Raw genomic sequence first — 23,533 nt, forward strand, 5'->3', positions numbered from 1 at the left:
AGTTCCTGAGTTCGAGAGTTTCAGGGTTACAGAGTAAGAGAGAGTTCCAGTGTGCCAGAGTTTCAGAGGGCTTTCAAGTACGAGAGTTCCAGAGTGCCAGAGTTGGAGAGTGGCAGAGTTACAGAGTAAGAGAGAGTTCCAGAGTTCCTGAGTTCGAGAGTTTCAGGGTTACAGAGTAAGAGAGAGTGCCAGAGTTCGAGAGTGACAGAGTTCCTGAGTTCCTGAGTTCTAGAGTTCCCGAGTTAAAGAAAAGGAAAGAGTGCTTGCGCCGCCGCAAAGAGACAGCAGAGTTCTGTTTGGTGATTAGTTTGTCTTAGTTTATGAATCGTTGTTCCTGAATAAAGAAATACAGCTTCCCTGCCCAGCTGTTGTCTCCACGTCTCTGTTACCCGCCGTGAAGCCAGCCCGGCCAGCTGGAGCCATCCGGGAATTTTAACAACAAATGGCGCCCACGTGGACCTGACCTGCGCATCTCTCAGATAAGTAAAGACAATTTGGCTACCTATGCACTATGGCCTTCTCTTCTGCTTGTGAAGAGATCTCCAAAGGCCTCTGCTCTTTCTTCACGAGACTGTTTTGCTGTTTCTGGAACATTTATCTCTGGACCACTCTGTGGTTTCCACTCGCTCGGGCGAACTCAGAACAGCCAGCGGGAAGAGCCAGCGGGCGGGAGGCGAGGTGCGGAGCTGCTGTTTCCACCTGGTTAAACAGCCAGCCAGCCGGCTGCGCCCAGACAACCCCGCGCACCGCGCCCGCAGCCCCGCAGCCCGCAGGAGGCCTACGCCAGCACACAAAAGCCCCAAGAGCCCAATGCCAACATGCTGGAGCCCTATGCCAACACACAAGAGCCCGAGGCCAACACATAAGAGCCCGAGGCCAGCCCACAAGAGCCAGCTCTCCACCGCGTGGCACAAGACACTGGACGTGTGATCCCTCCACACTGCTCGGCCACTGCGAGCAGGGCAGCAGACATGGCAGGGCCATGGGGCAGGGCCGCGGCGGCCTATCATGGCCGCCACCCCTGGGCACCTAGGCTCACGCCTTCTGCAAAGATGGCCTGCCTGCCCTCTTTCTATGAATTCTGGAACCATCCCGGGCCTCCCGGACCCCCGGGCTCCCTGCCGAAACTGGGCACACGAGATCTCCAGCCGCCGGTCCGGTCTGAAGGCAGACAAGCTGGAGTACGCAGAGATTTGTGCAGAGATCGCAACCTGCAATTCCTAAAAGTGAAGCTGCGCGGGAAGCCACCTCCGGATGGTGAAACCCCCCCCCCCCAACAACTAAGACAGTACAGATTTAAATTCGTGTTTAAAATGACATGTCTTCGTAACAAAGGTTTCTCTCCTTGTGTATTAATGACCATGTTTATGTGTGTGTTTAAAGTTTAGTAAACAGTAGCTTTAAGGCTAAATTCTTACTAGTCAAAGTTAAATGAAAAAGGTTTTCAACGTAATTCTCATAAAGATAAAATTAACTTACATTTAAAGTCTGAGGTAAAAATTCGTTAACAATCAATATATTTTAACTAAGTTAGGCTAAACAAAAGGTTAAATAGACTTGTTGATATGTAAATCTCTCCACTACCTTCTCTATTAGAAATGGTAGATCGCACAATGGCTATGCTAATTATTCTCATGCCTGAGGTTTCCTCTCCGGCCCACACCTAGGGTGTGTCTCCATCTTGAATGGGTGTAACAAAAGGTTAAAAGATGTTGTTGATATGTAAAAGTCTCAAATTCCTTCTCTATTAAAAATGTTGGATCCTGCAGTAGATATGCTAATAACAAGTTTTGTTTCATAGTAAGTAAGTTGCAGCCAGCTGCCTGTGGGACTCTAGGCCGTTCCCTGCCCCCATGCAATTGCCCTTGAGACAAGTAGCCCCCCAGAGGCAAGAAATGTTTTTTTTTTTTCAGATATGGCCCCCTCAGGCCTTCCCTTGGCAACATGCTGGTTTTTGTTATATATGTTTCTGTTCACCCCACACCCTTGATACTATAGTCATTTAGTTAAAAAGAAAAGGGGGAATTGTCGTATGCTTTACATTGGTTTGTTCTAGCCCTCCCCCTGCCAAGAGAATTGGATCAGTCCAATTAATTTCGCGGGCCCGCTTGGCCCCGCCCCAAGGAACCCCGGGAGAGGGTTCCTGAGTTCGAGGGTGACAGAGTAAGAGAGTTCCAGAGTTTCAGAGTACGAGAGTTCGAGAGTTCCTGAGTTCGAGAGTTTCAGGGTTCCAGAGTAAGAGAGAGTTCCACAGTGGAAGAGTTTCAGAGGGTTCCCCAGTACGAGAGTTCAAGAGTTCCAGAGTTGGAGAGTTCCCGAGTTACAGAAAAAGAAAGAGTGCTTGTGCCGCCGCAAAGAGACTGCAGAGTTCTGTTTGGTGATTAGTTTGTCTTAGTTTATGAATCGTTGTTCCTGAATAAAGAAATACAGCTTCCCTGCCCAGCCGTTGTCTCCATGTCTCTGTTACCCGCCCGTGAAGCAAGCCAGCCCAGCAAGAGCCTCCGAAAATATTAACAACAATTTCTGTGTGTCAGTGTCCTTCATCTTGGAACAGTGGTGAAGAGCCTCTGGCTACAGACAGTCTGGAACATGCTCTGTGTCTGCCGGGCCGACACACCTGCCAGGGACCCGCCATTGTGGAGAAGCGTCTTCCTCAGAGTCCACTCCAGACAGCGAGTGCCCTGTCAGGCATGAATCTGTAGTGAGTGGTGATGTACTCTGAGTCATAAAGTCATAGGGAGGTGGCCCTGTGGGCCAGTGAGGTGCATAGTTGCTATCTGCTGCCAGACTTGCAGACCAGACCCCAGAGTCCTGGGTCCAGCACAGCACCCCACAGGTAAGAGCTGAGCTGATCAGGGCTCTTGGCTGGCTCTCTCTCTCTCTTTCTCTCTCTCTCTCCCTCTTTTCTTTTCTTTTTTTTTTTGCCTCCAGGGTCATTGCTGGGGCTTGGTGCTGGCACTATGAATCCACTGCTCCTGGAGGCCATTTTTTCCATCTTATTGGACAGGACAGAGAGAAATTGAGAGAGGAGGAGGAGAGAGACAGAGAGACACCTGCAGACCTTTTTCACGACTCAAGAAGCTTTCTCCCTGCAGGTGGAGAGCCAGGGGCTAGAACCAGGATCCTCATTTAGTACTATGTGCACTTAACTGGGTGTGCCACCGCCCAGGCCTCTCATGCAAACAAACGAGTCTCTGTGAAAGTGTGACCTCATTCTAGAAGGATATCCCCAAACACCCCACAGGGACACTGCCAAAGGGGCAGGGCAGGGCAGTGACACTGTGCATCTTGGGCATGACAGTCTGTGCTGTGTGAAGCCCCTGTGAGCTTCCAGGGAACAGAGAGCACAGAAGGCAGCCTCGGTTGCATAATATGCAAATCTCCTATCTGCTGGCTGTCTAGGTTGCTGAGAATAATGCTGATGTCTCCCTGGGAGACCATTTCCCCAGAAAGGTGAGCATTTTTACGACTTTGTTTGGTACATTTGGGCATTTCAGATGCTGAGGACAGATGGAATTAAAGCAGAGCCTGGCGTAATGAATCCATTAGTTCCCCTCAAAGAGCCTCTTGTTAGTCTCTCCCCGTGCTGGCTGGCTCCCCTCACCCTCTCCCCAGAGATCTCAGCCTCCAGGAGAGACCTTTCCCCAGACAGAGAGCTCAGTAGACACAAGAACTGTGGGCCTTTGTTGTTGTTTTCCCCTAAGCCCTGCTCAGCTCTGGCTGATGGTGGTGAAAGGAATTGAACCCAAGACCACAGAGCCTCAGATGGGAGAGTCTCTTAGCAGAACATTATTATTATTATTATTATTATTATTATTATTATTATTAATTATTATTTTCCCCAGAGCCCTGCTGAGCTCTGGCTGATGGTGGTGTTGGAGATTGAACCTGGACCCTCAGAACCTCAGGGAGGAGAGTCTCTTTGCAGAACCTCAGTGCTGTCTACCCCCACCCTCGTCTTGTTTTTAAAGAATTGATGTCTTCCTTTCCTGAGAGACCTGGCCAGACCTCGGGCCAGTGCTGCAATGGCATTAGTGCCTGCTAGGCCAGGGCTCTCTGTGTCTGCCACCCAGCTTGCCATGACTGTCGGTCAGTACCAGGGACAGGCCAGTGGGGCAGCAAGGGCCCTGGGGCCTGTCTGCACCCCCCTCCCCCCCCCCCCCCAGTTTTCAGGTGTCCAGAGGCCTTAGATGTGACTGTAGGAAATCCAAGGTGAAAATACAGAACAACCTTCCCTGGTGATGTAACGAGGGATTTTCTTGTAACTTTATTCATTTATTGAATAGGACAGAGAAATTAGAGGGGAGGGGGTAGAGAGGAAGAGAGAGAGAGAGACAGAGATACCTGCGGCACTGCTTCACCACTTGTGAAGCTCCCTCCTGTAGGTGGGACCAGGGGCTTGAACACAGGTCCTTGTGCACTGTAATGTGAGGGCTTAATCAGGCGTGCTGCCACCTTCAACATTACATTTTATTTTTCTCTTTTTTTTTTTTTTTGATATTTATAATGTGATGGGGGGGGAGAACAAGAACCAGACATCACTCTGGTACTTGTGCTTCTGGAGACTGAAATCAGGACCTCATGCTTGAAAGTCCAGGGTTTTATCCACTGTGCTACCTCCTGGACCACCTTTTCTCAGTTGTCTGTAAGCCACATACCTGACTTTGGTTCTTTATTATTCTAAAGTGTTTTGGAAGCTTCTTAAGTGGGAGCTTAGCACACACACAGCTATGGATTTCCTTCCAGGCCGTGCCTCAGCCGATGGTCACCCAGGTCATGAGTCCTCTTGTCCCTCCTGAGGTCACAGTTGAATCCCCAACATCCCGGTTCTGTCTCGAGAACCCGCTGCCTTAGCTGAGTGTCAGCCAGCCTCTGCACCTGTCTCCATCTGCCGTGGGGTCTCTTCTCACTGTATCTGACTTTGTGACCTTTCTCTGTCTTTATCACCGCAACACTTGCGGTGGCCTCTGCCTTCTGGAAGCAGCACCTGGGGCTAGCCTCTGCAATAGAGCCTCTCGAGGCCTTGCAGATGCAAAGCTTCTCAGGAGCCAGAACGTCACAGGACTCTGGACATGTGAGTACAAAGCCTAGAACTTTTCCCAGGGTCACACACCCTTCCTCCCCTCTGTCTGGACTTCTGGAGACATTCCCAGACTTGCCACTCTGCTGATAACTGAGAGTGACCCAGAGAGCTGGGGCCCAGCCTGTGCAGCGAGTCCGATGAGCCTTCAGTGAAGGAGACCGGCAGCTCACAAAGCAGCCGCTGTCGTCATGGGGAGCACGGTGAGCCCATAAAATGGGGCCGGCCGGCAGACAAGGCCCACGGCAATGGGGACCACTCACAGTCCACCCCACCCTCCACACTGCACTGATGGCAGGCTGTAGACACAGGCCCTGGCGATAAAGACGCAGCGGAAACACTCAGTTCTGCTGCAATTGTCTTCATTTCCCGTGTCATCTGTCTGCAGTAGCTCTCCTGATCTCTGCAAGCAGGGTCCATTCCTCAGTCCATCATTCTCCACACCCACCCCAGACACCTATCTCCAGCATTTCCCCAGAGACACCTGTCTACATTCTCCAGCCATGACTCCAATCTCCAGTTTTCATTTCCTCTGTGACTCCAGTCTCCACACCCTCCCTCATGAACCCTGACTCCAGCATCCTCCCTCTGTGACATTCCACAGCTTCCTTCTCATTTTGCTCAGAAATGAATTCTGAATGAGCAGGAATCCACCTGCCCTTGAAGATGAACTCTCTCTACCCTACCTCTCCTTTTAGGTAGCAGACAGGGGACAGGAAGTATGAGAGACACTGTGCCGCCATCAACCTCCTGAACTTCCCCCAGGTTAGGGCTCTCATTAGTGCTGGGTTTGAACCAGGGTCCTCACAGGTGTTGAGCCCTTTCCAGGTGTCTGTTCCTATCATGCTTTTCTCGTCTTTGTCGTATAGTGGAGGGAGCTACAACTTCCCACCAGGGAAAACTAGGTTCCAGGAGATGCCCCCACCCTGTGGCTCAGCTGCCACCTCACTGGGGGCAGGGCCCGTGTCCCTGGTCCCTCCTCCCTCAGGCCTCCTCCATGGGTCACCGGGGCTGTCCGGTGACCTGGTTGTCTGGAGATGGGAATCCCAGTTTGTGGAGTTTGCAGTGAGCACTTGTTGCAGCCTCAGAGCCAAGGTCCCCGCAGGTGGGTGCGTCCAGGGTTGGGGCACAGAATGTGGAAGTGGTGGGTGGCTGCTGGCAGGGACACAATTCACTTGGGGCCAGCAGTGGGTTCAGCACAGGAGAAGGAAGGGGTGCTGGAGGCCTGGGGCTGTGCGACGCAGTCCTGCTCTCGCCACGAATCTCTCTGTGATGTGGTCACATGCAGGACAACATCTACCCAAGCCAGTCTTCTTTTAAAAAATCTTTTATTTATTGGATACAGACAGATATTGAGAGGGGAGAGGGTGATAGCAGGACACCTGTAGCCCTGCTTCATCACTTGTGAAGCTTCCCCCCTGCAGCAGGGGCTTGAACCTGGGTCCTTGTGCAATGTACTGCGTGCGCTCCACCAGGTGCCACCACCTGCCCCACCACCACAGTGATTTTTTGTTTTGCCACTAAGAATCCACTGCTCCTGATGACCTTTTTATTCCATTTTGTTGGAGAGGACAGACAGACATTGAGATGGGAGGGGAAGACAGAGATACAGACACCTATAGCCCTGCTACACCTGTAGCCATACCTCAGTACTGGTGAAGCTTCCATCCTGCAGCTGGGGAGCGGAGGTTCTAATCCAGATCCTTGCGCTTTGTACTATGTGCTTAATCAGGTATGCCGCCAACCACCCTCCTTACCTGCTTCCCCGATTTACATGACAGAACGGCTGGTCTTGGCTTCATGAGAATGACCACAACTGACTTGAGAGACCTCAGGGAACAATGCTAAATCCACATTCCAACTCCCTCTTTAGGTTGTTGCCCCTGGCAAGAGCCACAATGTTTACAGGGTTTGAGTCAGTTTTGCTGTTACTGTTGACTACTTCTCTGTTGTCTAACTTGTATCCTACATGTGGGTTGAACCTGGAGGTAGTTATTTCCTCAGCATCATCACCTCCAGTTCCATCCACTTTGTCCCCAAGGACACAATCTCATCTTCTCTGACTGCAGAGTAATGTTCCATGGAGTCTATATCCCATAACTCCTTTACCCAGTCATCAGTGATGGGCACTTACGCTGCTCCCACTCTGGCTGTTTTGAATGGTGCAACTGTGAACACAGGAGTGCGGGTGTCCCTTCTAAAGTGCTTGAGTGTCCATTGGGTAAATGCCCAAGAGTGGTGTTGCTGAGTCGTGAGGCAATCCCACTATCTGTTTAAGGACACAGTCTTCCTCAGGGGTGGCCCTGGTCTGCCTCCCCACCAGCAGTGGAGCAGAGTTCCCTCTTCTCCAGCACCTGCCACTTGTGTTGTTTTTTTTTAAATATTTATTTTATTTATTCCCTTTTGTTGCCCTTGTTGTTTTATTGTTGTAGTTATTATTGTTGTTGTCGTTGGATAGGACAGAGAGAAATGGAGAGAGGAGGGGAAGACAGAGAGGAGGAGAGAAAGATAGACACCTGCAGACCTGCTTCACCGCCTGTGAAGCGACTCCCCTGCAGGTGGGGAGCCGGGGCTCGAACCGGGATCCTTATGCCAGTCCTTGTGCTTTGCGCCACCTGCGCTTAACCCGCTGCACTACAGCCCGACTCCCAGCCACTTGTGTTTTTGAGGAAGCCATCCTCTCAGGTGTGAAGTGGCATCCCTGTGGCTGTTGTGTATTTGGTGGTGAGTGAGGGGGAGCAGCTCTTCACTGTGTCTCCTCTTGGAGAAATACCTGCTGGCTGAGCCTCTGCCTATACTTGGCTGCCTCAGCCGCCTCCTCTCACACTCGGGTGTCAGCCATCATGAAGTGTGAGGCACAGACGCCCATCCCCTGTGCGGCACTGTGTTGGTGGCATCTTCCCTTGGTGTGGACCATCCCTCTGTCCGTCTGTTGGGTATATGTCCCTGCCCTCCAGGCCTCTGTGATGCATCTCCTTCTGCAGGTGACCACAAAGAACAGAGATCGAGTCAGCCTTAGGGGCTTTGCTTTGTGGTTTTTTTTCTTTTCTTTCCAGATTGGAAAAGATAATGTGGAGGTTAAGAAGGAAAGTGTTTTTGGTTTGGGATCAATTTTTGGTGTTTCAGAGCAGCCTGTAAAACACCGCTCGAGTCTGACCTCCAGGGGGGCTGTACTGTACTGGCTGGTGCAGGGAGCCCTCAAGAGCCAGAACTTTCTCCTCCTGCTGACTGGAGAACTATCTCACTGGGCCCCCCACTATCTCACTTTGCCAGTTGACAGAGATCTGTAGTTCTCAGGAGCCTGTCACAGCCCAGCAAACATGGTACCAGAGCTTGGCCTGGATGAAGTAACACTGCTTACACAACAAAGGGGAGGGGAGCTGGTGCCTTACTAAACCAGATGCTTCCAAGGGCAGAAGAGCAGACCGGCTGTGAGGCTGGTTCATGACAGGGCACCCGCCTGCTGGCATCACTGCCAGGTCCAGCACTCCCAGGACCCCTTCACCACCCTTGGTCGAGCACATTTATCTGGGAGTTGGGGTGTAGGCTGGGCACTCTAGCCCTCTGGGCGCTTCTCAGATGACAGCAGTGGATTGTTCCTTGGTGCCGGCAGGGCCACAAGCTACTGTGCACAGTGAGTGTCCATTGCAGCTGACCGCCAGGACAGTGCCCCCTGCTCACACCTTGGTGGTGGCAGCATTCTTTGTGGTGGACTCTTGAGCCCTGAGGTGTCGCCACCCCCCAAGCAGACACAGAGACCACTGAGCTGCCTCCCATGAAGTTTATTTCAACCACAGAACTGAGGACGGCGTCTGATCGATTCTGCACCCACACTGCTGTCTTCTGGGAGTCCAATGCCATCACTAGGACAAAGAGACACAGACGTGAGAGGAAGGAAGAGAAAAGACTAGACTGAGTTAGTGAACACAGGAGGTGATGGGAAAGGAGAGAAAAGACTAGAGTGGGAGTGAGGGAGAGGAGAAGGAAGAGAAAGAGGGATCGAGAAAAAAGACTAGATTGAGATAGTGAGGGGAGAAGGGAAATGAGAGTGGGAGTGATAGAAGAGAGTGAAAAGACTAGACTAAGATAGGGAGACATAGAGGAAGAGAGGGTGACAGGAAAGGAGAAAAGACTAGATTGAGATAGTGAGGAGAGAAAACTAGAGTGGATGTGAGGAAGAGGAGAAATGGTGAGAAAGAAGGAAGAGAAAGTGGGATAAAGACTATAGATTGAGACAGTGAACTGAGAGAAAGAGGAAAATGGACAGGGTGGGTGATAAGGAAGAGAGAAGGGCAGAAAAAGTAGAGTGGATGTGAGGGAGAGGAATAGAGGAGGAGAGATAGAAGGAAGACAAAGTGGGATAGAGAAAAGACTAGATTGAGATAGGGGAGAAAGGAAACTTAGAGTGTTGGAAACCAGAGTGATGGAGAGAAAGAGAACAGAAGAGGAGAGATGGTTAGAAAGAAGAGGAATAGGGCACCAAAGTAAAAACCCTGGGGTAAGGGTGGACATTCGGCTTCCGGGGCAGTGGAGGTGGGGGGTGGGATGGGACACAGTCTCTTGGTGGTGGGAATGGTGTTTATGTACACTCCTATTAATTTGTAGTCATATAAATCACTAATTAATATGACAGGGGGGAAATTGTATGTCTCAAACTTTTTAAAGCACAGACTAAGTCTTTTTAATACAGAGGCTGAGTCTTTGATATGTTGACTCTCTCAAAGGCCTAGACCAGGGAGAACAGAAGCAACCGGTGGCACAGCTATATACAAGATGTTGGGTATTGTACAGCAAATCCTAACAAAGGGACTTTTCAAAGTTAACCCAATTACCAAATAATGTGATAACAATAACTATCCATTATCATCTTAAACCCTAAGACAGCAGGAACCTCACATTTCCACTATAGAGCCTATATTCCCCCCAGTCCTGAAATCTTAGGGTGGGGCGTACTTTCCTGCATGCTTCTCTCAATTCATAGCACCTGCTGACCACAACCCAATCAATACAACAAGTGCCACCTCAGCATGCTTCACTTCAGACTGTGTCCAGAGACTTCAGGTGTGGAATGACAACCCTTCAGCTTCATCACTCGGGTGAGACCGTTCCTTTCATAGTATTCTCTAATTCCATTCCAGGTGGTTCACTTCCTAACAAAGTCCCAAAACCTAGATATAGACCAGGTCCTCTGAGATAGAGCATATGTTCACATGTGTCCGTAAACTAGGGAAAAATATATACCTGAAAGCAAAAGTACACAATAGTTTGCAGTGAGTACCTCCCAACACTTCATCTGCACCACTATACCAGCCTTTAGGTCTATGATTGTTCAACAATTTGTTTGGCTTTGTATGTTAACTCTCTTTTCAGCCACCAGGTTCTAGATGCCAGCATAATGCTGACCAGACTTCCCTGGACAGATGACCCCACCAGTGTGTCCTGGAGCTCCACTTCCCCAGAGACCCACCCTACTAGGGAAAGAGAGGCAGACTGGGAGTATGGATTGACCAGTCAACGCCCATGTTCAGCAGGGAAGCAATTACAAAAGCCAGACCTTCCACCTTCTGCATCCCACAATGACCTTGGGTCCATACTTCCAGAGGGATAAAGAATGGGAAAGCTATCAGGGGAGGAGATTGGATATAGAGATCTGGTGGTGGGAAGTGTGTGAAGTTGTAACCCTCCTATCCTACGGTTTTGTTAATGTCTCCCCTTTTAAATAAATAAATAAAAATAGTAAAGAACAAGGGCTGGGTGGTGGTGCACCTGGTTGAGTGCACCCATTACAGTGCACAAAGACCCGGTGCAAGCCCCCAGTCCCCACCTGCAAGTGGAAAGCTTCATGAGTGGTGAAGAAGGGCTGCAGGTGTCTCTCTGTCTCCCTCCCTCTCTATCACCCCCTTCCCTCTGATTTCTGGCTCTGTCCAATAAATAGATAATTTTTTTTTTACAAAAATGGAGGAGAAAAAGGAGGAAACAGGCTGTTTGTAATACTTGGTGAGAACTATGGTGTTAATCTTTTGGGAGGTGGGTGTGATGTGGAACTATGCCCAATAATCTTAAAAGATTGTAACTCACTATTAATCACAAATAAAAAAGAAGATAAAGGGGGACAGAGAAAAGACTAGATTGAGATAGTGAGGAGGGAGGGGTGATGGGAAAGGAAGAGAGCAGAGGAAAGACTAGATTGAGATAGTTAACAGAGAGGAGAAGAGAGAAATGGGGAAAGTGGGACACAGGGGTGATGGGAAAGAAAACTAGAGTGGAAGTGAGAGAGAAGGTGGGATAGAGAAAGACTATATTGATAATGTGAGGGGGGAGTGAGACATAGAGATGGATGAGAAAAAAGAAAGTAGAGTGGGAGTGCTGGAGAGAAGAGACATGGATATGTGAGAGGAAAGACTGGATTGAGATAGTCAACAGAGAAAGAGAAAACAGGAGAGGGTGGGTGACGGAGAAGTGAAAGTGGGGGAGGAGGAGAAATGGTTAGAAAGAGGAATAGAGAAAAGGAGAGAGTGAGTGATGGAGAAGAGAGACATGGGTAGAGATAAGGAAAGAAAGGAAACTAGAGAAGAAGAGAAAGTGGGATAGAGAAAAGACTAGATGGAGATAGTGAGGGGAGAGAGAGGGATGAGGGGAGAAGAGAGAAAAGACTGGCAGAGAGAATAGCGGAGAGATGGTTAGGAAGAAGGAAGAGAAAGTGGGATAGAGAAAGGACTAGACTGAGATACAGTGAGGGGAGAGAGGGAGAAGAGAGAGTGGGACATAGAGAGGGATGAGAGGAAAGAGTAGACAGTGAACAGAAAGAAAGAGAAAACTAGAGAGGAGAGACCATGGATAGAAGGAAGTGGAAGTGAGGGGAGAGAAAGGGTGACAGGAGAGAAGACTGAATAGATAGGATGTGCAGGAGTGGAGGTGGAGAAATGGTTAGAAAGAAGGAAGAGGGGGGCCGGGCGGTAGCGCAGCGGGTTAAGCACACGTGGCACAAAGCTCAAGGACCGGCGGAAGGATCCTGGTTCGAGACCCCAGTGCAGGGGGGTCACTTCACAGGCGGTGAAGCAGGTCTGCAGGTGTCTGTCTTTCTCTCCCCCTCTGTCTTCCCCTCCTCTCTCCATTTCTCTCGGTCCTATCCAACAACAATGACATCAACAACAATAATAATAACTACAACAATAAAACAACAAGGGCAACAAAAGGGATAAATAAATAAACTATTTTAAAAAAATAAAGAAGGAAGAGAAAATGGGATAGAGAAAAGACTAGGTTGAGATAGTGAACACAGAAAAGATTGGACAGAGAGGAGGAGAGAGAGAGAAAACTAGAGTGGGACATAGAGGGGAGTGATGGAGAGGAGAAGAGAGATGGATAGAGAAAACTAAAGTGGATGTGAGGAAGAGAAATGAGGAGAAATGGTTAGAAGAGAGAGAAAGTGGGATCGAGAAAAGACTAGATTGAGATAGTGAGGGGAGAGAGGAAGCCAGTAGGCGCGATGGAGAGAAAAGAGACATGGATGGGTGATGGAAAAGGTGAGAGGAAAGACTAGATTGAGAGAGTGAACAGAGACTAAAAAAACTGGAGAGAGTGGGTGATGGAGAGGAGGAGAGAGATGGATCCAGAAAGAAGCAAGAGGAGAGAGTGGGACATAGAGAAGGGTGATGGGAAAGGAAGAGAGAGGAAAGACTAGATTGAGATAGTTACAAGAGAGAAAACTAGAGTGGATGTGAGGGAGAGAATAGAGGAGGAGAAATGGTTAGAAGGAAGAGAAAGTGGGATAAGACTAGATTGAGATAGTGAAGAGAAAGAAGGTGATGGAAAGAAGGTGAAGAGAAAGAAGGTGAAGGAGAAAGGAAAGACTGGATAGAGAGAAAGGAGAGAAATTAAGTGGGAGAGAGAACAGAGGAAGAGAGATGGTTAGAAAGTGGGATAGAGGGAGTCAGGCGGTAGCGCAGTGGGTTAAGCGCACATGGTGCAAAGTACAAGGATTGGTGTAAGGATCCCGGTTTGAGCCCCCGACTCCCCACCTGCAGGGGAGTCGCTTCACAAGTGGTGAAGCAGGTCTGCAGGTGTCTTTCTCTCCCCCCCTATCCAACAATGACAATGACATCAATACTAATAATGACTACAACAATAAAACAAGGGCAACAAAAGGGAATAAATATTAAAAAAAGAGAAAGTGGGATAGAGAAAAGAGTAGATTGAGACAATGAGGGGAGAGAAAGAAGCCAAGAAAAGGTAGAGAGTGGGACAGAGAGGGGAAAGACGAGGTTAAGAGTGAGGAGAGGGGTGATGGAGAGAGAGACGGAAGAGAAAGAAAACTAGAGTGTAAGTGAGGGAGAGAAGGGAGAACAGAGGAGAGATAGTGGGACAGAGAAAAGACTAGCTTGAGATAGTGAGGAGGGGTGATGGAGAGGAGAAGAGAGACATGGACAGAAGAAAGGAAATGAAAGACTAGATGGAGAGTGAAGAGAGGGTGATGGGAAAGGAAGAGAGAGAAGGGTGGAGATGATACCTGGCCTCCATGTGTTTGTCCGCTAAGCCTGGGCACACCTATGCTGGGAGGAAAAAAGCCCCTGCCCATCCATGTACTCAGTAAACTCCCCCTGTGGCCCGCCCCCCCCCCCCCCACATCCAGAGTGAGACCCAGGATGGGCACAATTGTCCCCGCTGGAGACCCAGGCAACACCTCAACCCCTCCACCTTGATGGCCTGGCTGGGTGACAGGTGCATGACGCCCACCCACCACGTCCCGTGGGACTCGGGACCCCAGGGTATCACCGCACTGAAGTGGGCCAAGGCTTGCCCCCTGTGCCACCAGCTGCTGGGGACAGGGAGAGGTCAGGCCCTGGCTGCCAGGACACCAGCCAGCTGGCACCGGGGACAGTGACTATGTTCCTGGTGCGCCTCTCCCACAGGGAGCTAACTCACCCCTCCAGCTGGTCAGTGCACACCCTCTCTGCACCAGGGCAGCCCTGCTGGAGGGGCGCAATGGCCTGGGGGCAGATGGTGCGCACCTGGGGCCGCCTCCAGGGGGTGCCCCAACAACTCTGTTCCTGGACACACAACCCTGGCTGACCACTGCTCTTGGCCAGCTCGGGCTGGATGTCAGGTGAAGCACAGCCATGGCCTCAAGACAGACAGCAGGGCCCGTACACCACCCGAGACTGGAGCAGCCTCAGCAGCAACCACGTTCGAGTTTAATGAGCCCCCAAGCTCTGCCTGTGGGATGGCCAGTCATGGGGTTAGGGGTCCTGCAGAGGTGGGGCACCTGAGAGCTGGGCCAGCGTCTCCAGCTCCTTCATGACCCTCAGACACAGCTCTTCCTGCCACGGCAGGGCCACACACTGAACAGCCACTGGCAGTCCCACGCCGCCCATGAACATCTACGGGGTTTGAGGGGGTGCTCAGCACTGGGTGGCCCTGCTGCATCCAGCCCCAACAGGAGGCAGCCTTCCCTTCTGCCTGGCCTGTCCCCCTCCAGGCCCATGGCCCTGCCCGGCCTCACTCGCCTCAGGGACATTCTTGCCCAGCAGGTCCTGGTGGTAGCCCTTGTAGTCCTTCAGCTCCTCCTCATCCTGCTCTGTCACCCTGCCCACAGGGACAGTGCCCGCAGGGAAGTTGATCACGTTGTACAGGATGGTGTAGGACCACAGGCCTGCAGCCCGAGAGATGGTTAGAGCCCCCCCCCCAAGAGTCCCTTCTTCCGCACGCAGAAAGCAGGGCCCTAGGGGTCTTCTGCTGAGAGGCCCCTTCACCAGGATGACCACTCTCCTCTCAGCACTGTGCACAGCACCCAGGGAGCCCCATGGAGGGTGGGTCTGGTCACTTGCATAGCTGACTGGAGCTGGACAATGGGAGCAGCCTAAGAGGCCACAGGGTGTGTCTACAATGGACACTACAGTGAAAAAAGATGCAGTTGTATCATCTAGAACACAATAGGAGGACCTGGAGGTGGCCACACTGAGGACAACAGCTGGCGGCTGTGCTGGTCTATGCAATAAACAGATGATCAGCTGCCTCCTGGGATCTGTTATACCATATTAAATCTGCCACCCTAATAAGTCACTGTTAAGAAGGAAGAGTCTACAGCTACTCAACACACAGCCACTCAGCAAGCTAGGAGATGAGGGAGCTGAATGCACCTGCTACCGTGCACAAGGACCTGGGTTCAAGCCCCTGCCCCCCACCTGCAGGGAGAAGGAAGCTTCATGAGTGCCAAAGCGGAGCTGCAGGTCTCTATCTCCCCCTCCCTTCTCAATTTCTCCAATTTTTTTAAAAGACAGAGTAGCAGCTTGGAAGGGGTGGCCGTGCCATGACATGGAGCTGTATCCAGGCTGTGTGTGCAGAGGAGGAGAGGCGGCACCACTTACTGACGTGGCCAACGAAGACTGAGCTGGGTGCGGGGCAGGGGCAGGGGCAGATGAGGACATCCAGCTGCAGGGCCTGCCACTGCTCCATGAATTCATGTTGGTACTCCTGGGGGAGAGCCAGGCTCATCAAGGTTGGGGGGGGGGTCTCATGAGCCTGGAGGCTCACAGGGCCCAGCATGGGGACCACCAGCTCCTGCACAGCTGCCCAGGGCCACTGACATGCCCCTTTCCCAAGAGCCCAGAGGCATGAGGGCTCCAGCCCAGCTCTTTCGAGCCCTCCCCCAGCAGATGGTCACCTTCAGGGCCTCCTGCTGCCTCCAAAGCTCCTTCACAGACCTGCAGAGACAGACAGATGTTCAGGGCAGACCCCCACAGCTGCTCTCTATTCCAGCTGGGTCCCACACCAACGCCCACAGGCAGCTCACCTGACACCACAGGCCAGCCTGAAGTTCTGGGCCACCTGTGGGCACTAGAACAGACAGATGCAGGCCCATCAGTGTGGACTGCAATGACAAGGGTGTGGCAGCCCTTAGTCTCTCTCTCTCTGTCTCCCCTCCCATTTCTCTGTCCTGTTAAATAAAAAAGGTGGGGGGGCAGTGGAGCATGGGGTTAAGCTCACATAGTATGAAGCACAAGGACCCTCTCAAGGACCCTGGTTCAAATCCCTGGCTCCCCACCTACAGGGGGGTCACTTCACAAGCAGTGAAGTAGGTCTTCTGGTGTCTCTCTTCCTCTCTGTCCTATCAAGTAAAATAAAATTTTAAAAAAATGGCTTCTAGGAGCAGTGGATTCATACTGAGGCTCTGAGCCCCAGCAATAACCTTGGAGGCATGAAAGACAAGAAATCTAGCACCAGGAGTGCTAGATTTGTTGTAAAAGCACTAACTGTAGTGACAACCCTGGTTCGAAAGAAAAAAAAAAAAGCCGCAGTTGGGTATTAACCCCAAAATACTGAATCCTGAAGTCTGCTGCTTTTGCTGTTCCAGCAAAGTCACAAGCCCAAGCACCAGGGGTGTGTCTGCCTATGGGGACGGGGATGTGGGGGCTGCAGACCACATTGAGTGTCCAGGTCAGGGCACCGGCGGGCAGCTGGGCAAGGCCCCTCTCTGCCCCTCCCTGAGGCTGGGCAATACTCCAGGCCCAGGGAATAGACATGGGCCCCTCCGCTCTCTGTGCTCCCGGGGGTCAGTCCCAGACTCACCAGGGGCCTCCAAATAAGGGACAGGATCCTCTTGAAGAAGCGGGGGTAGCAGCTCAGCCTGAACAAGCTCTGCAGAGTGCGTTCCACCGGCTCATCCTTCCTGGGATAGAGACAAGGGTGGTGGCCTCCTGCTCCCCTATCCCTATGGAGAGCTCCCCTCCTCAGACTCCAGCAATAGGCACTGAGCAGAGAGCTCTGAGACTCACAGGCATGAGTATATATTCTCCTGGCCGTCAGCCATCAGCCCCCCCCAGAAGAACTGGGACACGACTAGGTCGATCCTGGGCACAGAGAAGGGGACAAGCTGTGGAGTGGGGGTGTGGTCAGAGCAGAGGCCAGCAGAGGGAAGTGCCTTCCACACAGCACCAGCTCCAACCACAGGGCTAGCACCCCACTCCTGGCCCTGGCAGTCTCCCTAGGCTGCCAGAGTGTGGACAGGCCACACTGAGGTACAGTGCAGGCCTGGATCCCAAGGGTCCACACCCCTCCCTGGAGACCCCAGGGCCCAGAGGACAATTAGAGCACATATGCAGACTCCACCAAAGGGGATATGACACCCAGGGACCCTGACAGGACAGCACTGGTGTTGGGGACTGCCCTGGAGGCTTCTCCTCATCTGTGGGCAGAGGCAGCAGGAGGAAGGGTAGAGGCAGCAAGAGGAAGAACAGAAGACATGGGGAACAGAGGACTGTCGTCCTCAGCAAGATGTGGAGCCCTCACCCAGGCAGGGAGCTTGGTGTCAGAGACCTCCTGGAGGGGCCTGGAGACAGCTCTCAAGACAGGCCTGACCTCCCTCAGTGTCCCCTCAGCCAGCCAGGCTTCAGCAGAGATGAGAGAGTAGAGGATCCCTCCTCCCGCCTCAGACTTGTGTCCAGCATGGCAGCGGCCACCTCAGAAGGGACAGCTCACTGCTGTCACCCATGTCTGCAGGCTCCTCTGGCACCTGGACCCCACGGCAAGCCCTGTGACCACATGGCCGCCCGGCCACCTGCTTGGGCCCTGCTGGCTCCTCCTGACTTGTCCCCCGGCAGCCTTGCACCCTGAGTCCTCTGAGCTGAGGGAGGCCAGACAGCCCCACAAAGTGGCCAGAGGCATCTTGGGGCCACAGCAGGTGCTGGCCAAGGCCCCGGCCCCAGGTCCCCAGGTGCCCACCTGGTGGCCAGCCCCCTGGAGCAGGTGATAGGCGTGTTGCACAGCCCTCCGCATACTGGGCGTGGGCTGGCTGTAGCCGTCACTCTCGTAGTAGCCGACACGCAGGGGCCGGCGGCTAGAGTAGACCTGGATGCACCCTGAAGCTGCTGCACTGCCCACTACTCCAGACCTCTCCGGGGACCAGTGGGGTGAGCAGGGCGTGTGACCCCAGGGTGTGGGGGACCCAAAGTGTGGGAGATCTCAGGGCATGGGAGGTAGGGTGTGGTGAGCAGGGAGACCCAGAGTATGAGGGAGAGGGACCCCAGGGCGTGTTGGAGGGGGCAAGAAGTGAAGAGGGTCCAGGTTGTGGGGCACAGGGAACCACCAGGGTGTGGGGTGGGGACCTGTTATAGGGAGTCAGGCTGTAGGGGCCCAAGAGCAGGGCTCCCAACAGGGGCCCCTCCCAAGCTCCAAGGCTCTCCCTGAAAGAGCTTCCAGAAGGTTCTGGCCCCGCAGGGAGGAGCTGTGGGGTGGGGCTCCTGGCTGGGGTGTGGACCTGGCCATCCCTCAGTCCCTGGCTGTAGGCTGGTAGCCTTCCAGGGTCTCACCTCCTGGTTGAAGGGCAGTGGCGGTACCAGGGGGTCTAGCCGGAACATCTCGTCACACAGCAAGGCATGTAGGAGCAGGGCCAGGCTGTCCACATCCCTGGCCATTGGCCCCACGGCTGACGACACTGGGGGGCAGGGCAGCAGAGCCAAGGCCACCCATGTGGGGGCAAGGTCTAGAGCTGCCCTGGCTATCCCTGGGTCTGTCCCTGAGCCCGGCACGTACAGCCTCCCTAAGCTGGACTTGAAAGGACAGCCCACATGCTGGCTGTTGGCCCCAGCCCTGGCCCCAGGAGAGGAACAGGAGCACACCCAGCAGGGGCAGTGTGGGGACAGAAGGTCCGTGGAGGCCTACCTGTGGTCAGGCTGTTCAGGGTTTTCACCACTCCCCAAGAGCTGCAGGCAGAGACCCAAGGGACGAGTGCACACAGGGCCATAACAGAGAGGGACTCAGGGAGCCCCCCCCATCCATGGGAGCCCCCCCACTCAGCCCTCACCCCAGGGTGCCCGCCCTACCTCAACCGGGAGGCAGTGGGCTTGAGGCCGCAGATACCGCAGAAGGCGGCAGGGATACGGATGCTGCCCCCCAGGTCAGAGCCCAGTCCCACTGGGGAGCCCCCTGCTGCAATGAGGGCAGCCTCGCCGCTGGAGGAGCCCCCTACGAGCCTGTCAGGGTTGTGGGGGTGGAGGGTCTTCCCGTAGATGGGGTTGTAGCTGTAGTAGCTGCAAGGGCAGGAAGGTGGAGCCCGATGCCCTGCAGCCCCCCCCCCATGCCAGCTCCCCACAGACACCGGGGCCCCCACCTCATGTCCAGGCCCTCCACCCCTCCACCTCAGCATGGCCTGCGATACACTGGTCTTCACAAAGGGCAGGGCGCCCTGGCTCCTCAGCACCCTGACCAGCACACAGTCTTCTTGGGTGGGCACCCCCAGCCACTTCACCAGCCCACAGCTGGCACTCAGGCCCTGGGCAGGCAGGTGTCAGTATGGACCTCCCCCAGCCTCAAGAGACGGGACAGGATGGGAAAGGACCAGGGACGGGGTAGAGGGGCCTTCATGGGCCATGCACACCTGCCTCTGGGTGTACATGTGTGTGCACATGTGTGAGTGTACACATCTCCATGTGTGTGTGTGTGTGTGTGTGTCTGTCCATATGCATGGGCAGTGGGGCCCAGAAGAGCCTGGAGGGGGTTGGGGGCTGGGAGTCTGGGAGTCCAGGAGGTCCTGGAGGGGCTGTGGCCAGGGCGAGGTTCCTGGGGTGCAGGTACTCACCTTGCAGCCATAGTTGTCCTTGAGGCTGATGGGGACACCGTGCAGGAAGCCCTTGCGCTCCTGCTGCTGCAGCTCCCACAGTGGTTCCTCCCAGGGCAGGGTGGACGTGAGGCAGTTTAGGGCACGGTGCACCTCCAAGGCCTGTGGAGCCCCCCATTCCTCCGTCAGCCCAGGGCAGGGCCACAGGCCCTATATCCCCCTCCCACCCGGCAGCAGGGAGGCCCCAGGGGCCCTGGCCAGTCCTCCTGAGGAACAGTTCAGAGACCTGCAGCCTGGCTGATCCTGGGGTGCCCCAGTCCCCGCCCAAGACCAGGCCGGTGTCACAGGCTGTCCCCACTGCACCCCCTACACAGGAGGCCTGGCTCACAGCCCCGCACCGCACAGCCTTGTCCATTCTTCCATGTGGCTGCAGAAGGCAATTGATGGGGGGCAGTGGGAAGAGACACCACAGTACTGTTCCACCATCCATGGTGCCCAGTGGTGCTGTGGTGTCTCTCTCTCTCTCTCTATCTTCTTCTTCTCTCTCTCCTCCCTCCCTCTCTTTGAAGCTAACCATAGAATGCAAACTGGGCTGGCTCCTGTGGAAGGCTGTATGAACAGTCCTTAGATAAATAAACATGGGATTGCCTTATGACCCAGCAACACCGCTCTTGGGCATTTACTCAGTGGACACTCAAGCACTAACTGGATGGGTCACATGCAGCCCTGTGTTCACAGTTGCATCATTCACAACAGCCAGAGTGGAAGCAGCCTAAATGCCCATCCATAGATGACTTGCTAATGAAGTTATGGGATATAGACTCCATGGAATACTACTCTGTCATCAATCTTGTCAATATTTCCATTTTATAAATAAAAATTTTAAAAAATACAATGATGTGTCTTTCGGGACAAAATGGAGGGAATTGGAGGTGATGGTGCTTAGTGAAATAAAGACGCAAAAGACAACAAACAGGAGAGTTTCAATAATATGTGGGGCTCTAGAGATCTGATTCACATGAACTTACAAAAAAACCATAAAACAAAGGCAAAAAATTGCATCTAAGTCTTTGTGAGAACCCTGGTGGTCCTCTCTCGAGGTGGGGGTGGGGGGCACAGACTTCAGTGTTGAGAGTGGTGTGGAACTAGCCCGTCATCTTATGGTCTTCAAACCCAGGAAAAAATATGTATTTTTTAATTTCCATTTTATTGGAGAGAAACAGAGAGAAATTGAGAGGAAGGGGAGATAGAGAGGGAGAGAGACAGAGAGACATCTGCAGCCCTGCTTCACAGGCTTGAACCAGGTCCTTGCACGTGGTGATAAATAAGTGTGCTCAGCTAGGTGTGCCCTGCCCGGGCTCACTTCTAAGGGGAAAGGATGCCAGTGAAGTGCCCGTGTGCCTCTTCCCTCCCAGGTCTAAGGTGGGACCCCAAGAGCTCACCTTGCCCAGGTAGGTATAGAGGACATGCTCCGAGCTCAGGGTGTCCTTCTGCAGCTGCTCCCTCAATTCTGACAGGGGTAGGGTGCGGATGGACTCAGCCTGGACCTCAGGGTGCTGGGGTGGGGGGGTGAGGGCAGGGGACAGACTCACTCTGCAGCCCAGCCCCCACAAGCCCAGCTTAGAGACCAGCTGCAGAAACCCAGAGTAGGGCTTCGGGGTCTCCCAGCAGCAAAGAATATGTCCAACCAGGCAGAGAGGGCAGGGTCAGCCTCCTGACCAGGGGAAGGTTCTGTCATCCTCTCTGCAGGGATGCCTCCTCCAGCTCCTGGGGCCTGAGGCCAGCTCAAGGCAAGCGCAGGAACAAGGCCAGGGGGACAGGCAGGCTGTGCTGGAGCAGGGGGGAGCAGGGGGGAGGTCTGGCTGCAGGCAGGTGTCCCAGTCCAGCTAGCTGGATCAGCAGCCCTGCCCACCCACTCTGCCCACCCACCCATCCAGCTGCTGGAGCAACTTCCTGCCCAGGAAGCTCAGGAGGGTGGGACATGGGTGGGGGCAGGGGGCCTTAGGTGGACCTCTACCCACATGGTGGGGAGTGGGCTCTGCCTAAACCTGGGGAAAGGGCACAGCCCCCCGAGCTCCTCCCAAACCCCAGGGGCTCTACCCCCTCCCCCACGGGGGGCTGTCCCTTCCCCCAGTGGGCTCTGCCCCAAGGCCTGCCCAGCACCTGAACCCAGCTGAAGGCCTGAACACCCCCCACACACAGGCGCCTAGGAACTCCTGGCCTCAGGCCTGCACCCTGGTCAGAGGAGGGCTCAACCCACCCTCAGCCCCAGGGTTGCACCCTGGCCACCCAGCACCCACAGTGATGGACAGGCTATGTTCCTGGCAGGGTCTATCCCTGGTCCCTGCTGTCTCCTGGGCCTCCTGCCCCCCCATCTCCCATTCCACCCATCTGTGCCCCCGTCCCATGGTCCCATGCTACCTCTCTGCAGCCTCTCTGACCCCTCCTGTCCTGAGTCCCCAGCCTCCTATCCCCTTGTGACCATGGCCCCAGACCACTGTTACCCTGACACACCCTCCCTATGCTCACTGTCCCCAACCTGTCCACCCTGTCCCCAGTGTCACCCCATGTCACCCTTCTGTCCCTCACCTTGCTATCCTCCCGTCCCCTGTGACCTCATGTCCCATGTTCCCCCACCATTACCCCATGTCCCAGGACCAACCCCCAGCCCCCCAGTTCCCCAGACCCTTGCATCCCCAGCGCCCACCTGAGCCCTGAAGTGCACCAGGGCAGCCTCTGCCTGGGCCACCAGCCGTGCCCTCTCCTCCTGGGCCAGTGCCACCCTCTGGGCCAGCCTGCGTCGGGAAATCCAGCGCCGCAGCAGAAAGCCAGCCCCCCAGCCCAGGAGCAGGGCACCCAGGGGAGCAGCCAGGTGGGCAGGGGGCAGCTGCAGCAGCATCCGCAGCCCGGGCATAGTGGGTGATCACTGAACCTGGGCCTGAGCAAGGTGGATCATCCTCCCACTGGCCCCACACCCTCCAGGCTGATCATTAACCCTGCAACCTCCCTGCCTCCAAGGCCCCAGTTCTTCTTCTAGCGTTTGCCCTTCTTCCATAGCCAGTCAACAGCATCAGGTTGAAAGCTGTCAGGAGCTGCTTGTTGCTGGCTTTGAAAGTGACTGGGATCCATGTGGATTCAGTCGGCTAGGAAGGATCGTCAGTTTCCCCAATGAATGGGTACTCACGGGATGCACCACGAGAAGGTCGATCCAATGCATCCCAGGGCCCCAGTGACAGCAAATAGCAGCAGAGAGGCTCTCCCACCTGCAGGGCACTCTATCTTCCCTTCCTCTCTCAGTGTCTCTCTGTCCTAGCCAACAAAAAAATTGGGGAGAAAGGGGTGGATGCCCACAGGGGCAGTGGATTGGCAGTGCAGGGACCAAGCCCCAGGATCACCCAGGTGCCTCGAGAAGGGGCAGGGGGTGAGGGGCTGTGGCCCGTCAGGGTCACGGGAAGCAACTCAGCACTCAGCCTACAGGCGCTCCTCCCTAACCCCTCCCACCACCTGCAGCGCCAGCTCAATATTGGGAAAGTCAAATATTTAAGAGTGGAGTGTGGCAGGGCAGCTGATACTCATCTCCACTCCAGCATCATGCTGAGCCCTGAAGGCTTGATCTTCCCGGTGAAAACAGCCTGGCTGCAGAGAATGTGCTGTGACCAGACCTCAAGAAGCGGCAGGGGGTGAAGGTGGTGGCGAAGAATCGGGCAGGATCTACAGGTGCTCGACCCACTGTGACCAGGACAACCGTCCACAGTGGCCCGGGGTGGGCCAGCGGGGCAGGGCCCCTCTGCTGAGCAGTCAGCCAGCACCTGGCACCCAGGGCTGACACAGCCTGGGGTGACTGGGACAGGACAGAAGCCCAGGAGGGCAGGAAGCAGCATGGTCATGCCATGACTTGG

The 23,533-nt window shown here is 54.0% G+C and overlaps 1 protein-coding gene across 1 annotated transcript; it reads right to left on the reverse strand.

Annotated features, from left to right (window-relative positions):
* Positions 1-8,847: 8,847 nt before the first annotated feature.
* On the reverse strand, positions 8,848-22,571 carry LOC103121245 (vitamin D3 hydroxylase-associated protein-like). Its single transcript, XM_060194648.1, is given in 16 exon segments — positions 8,848-8,943; positions 13,590-13,632; positions 14,346-14,732; positions 15,448-15,553; positions 15,744-15,783; positions 15,873-15,916; positions 16,649-16,748; positions 16,855-16,952; positions 17,801-17,926; positions 18,388-18,626; positions 18,629-18,780; positions 18,901-19,107; positions 19,216-19,349; positions 19,656-19,796; positions 21,077-21,190; positions 22,342-22,571. Coding segments are annotated over 14 exon segments (1,959 nt in total). The 5' UTR covers positions 22,549-22,571; the 3' UTR covers positions 8,848-8,943; positions 13,590-13,632; positions 14,346-14,481.
* Positions 22,572-23,533: the final 962 nt, after the last annotated feature.

The sequence above is a fragment of the Erinaceus europaeus genome, chromosome 7 (assembly GCF_950295315.1).
Source record: "Erinaceus europaeus chromosome 7, mEriEur2.1, whole genome shotgun sequence".
Classification (NCBI taxonomy): domain Eukaryota; kingdom Metazoa; phylum Chordata; class Mammalia; order Eulipotyphla; family Erinaceidae; genus Erinaceus; species Erinaceus europaeus.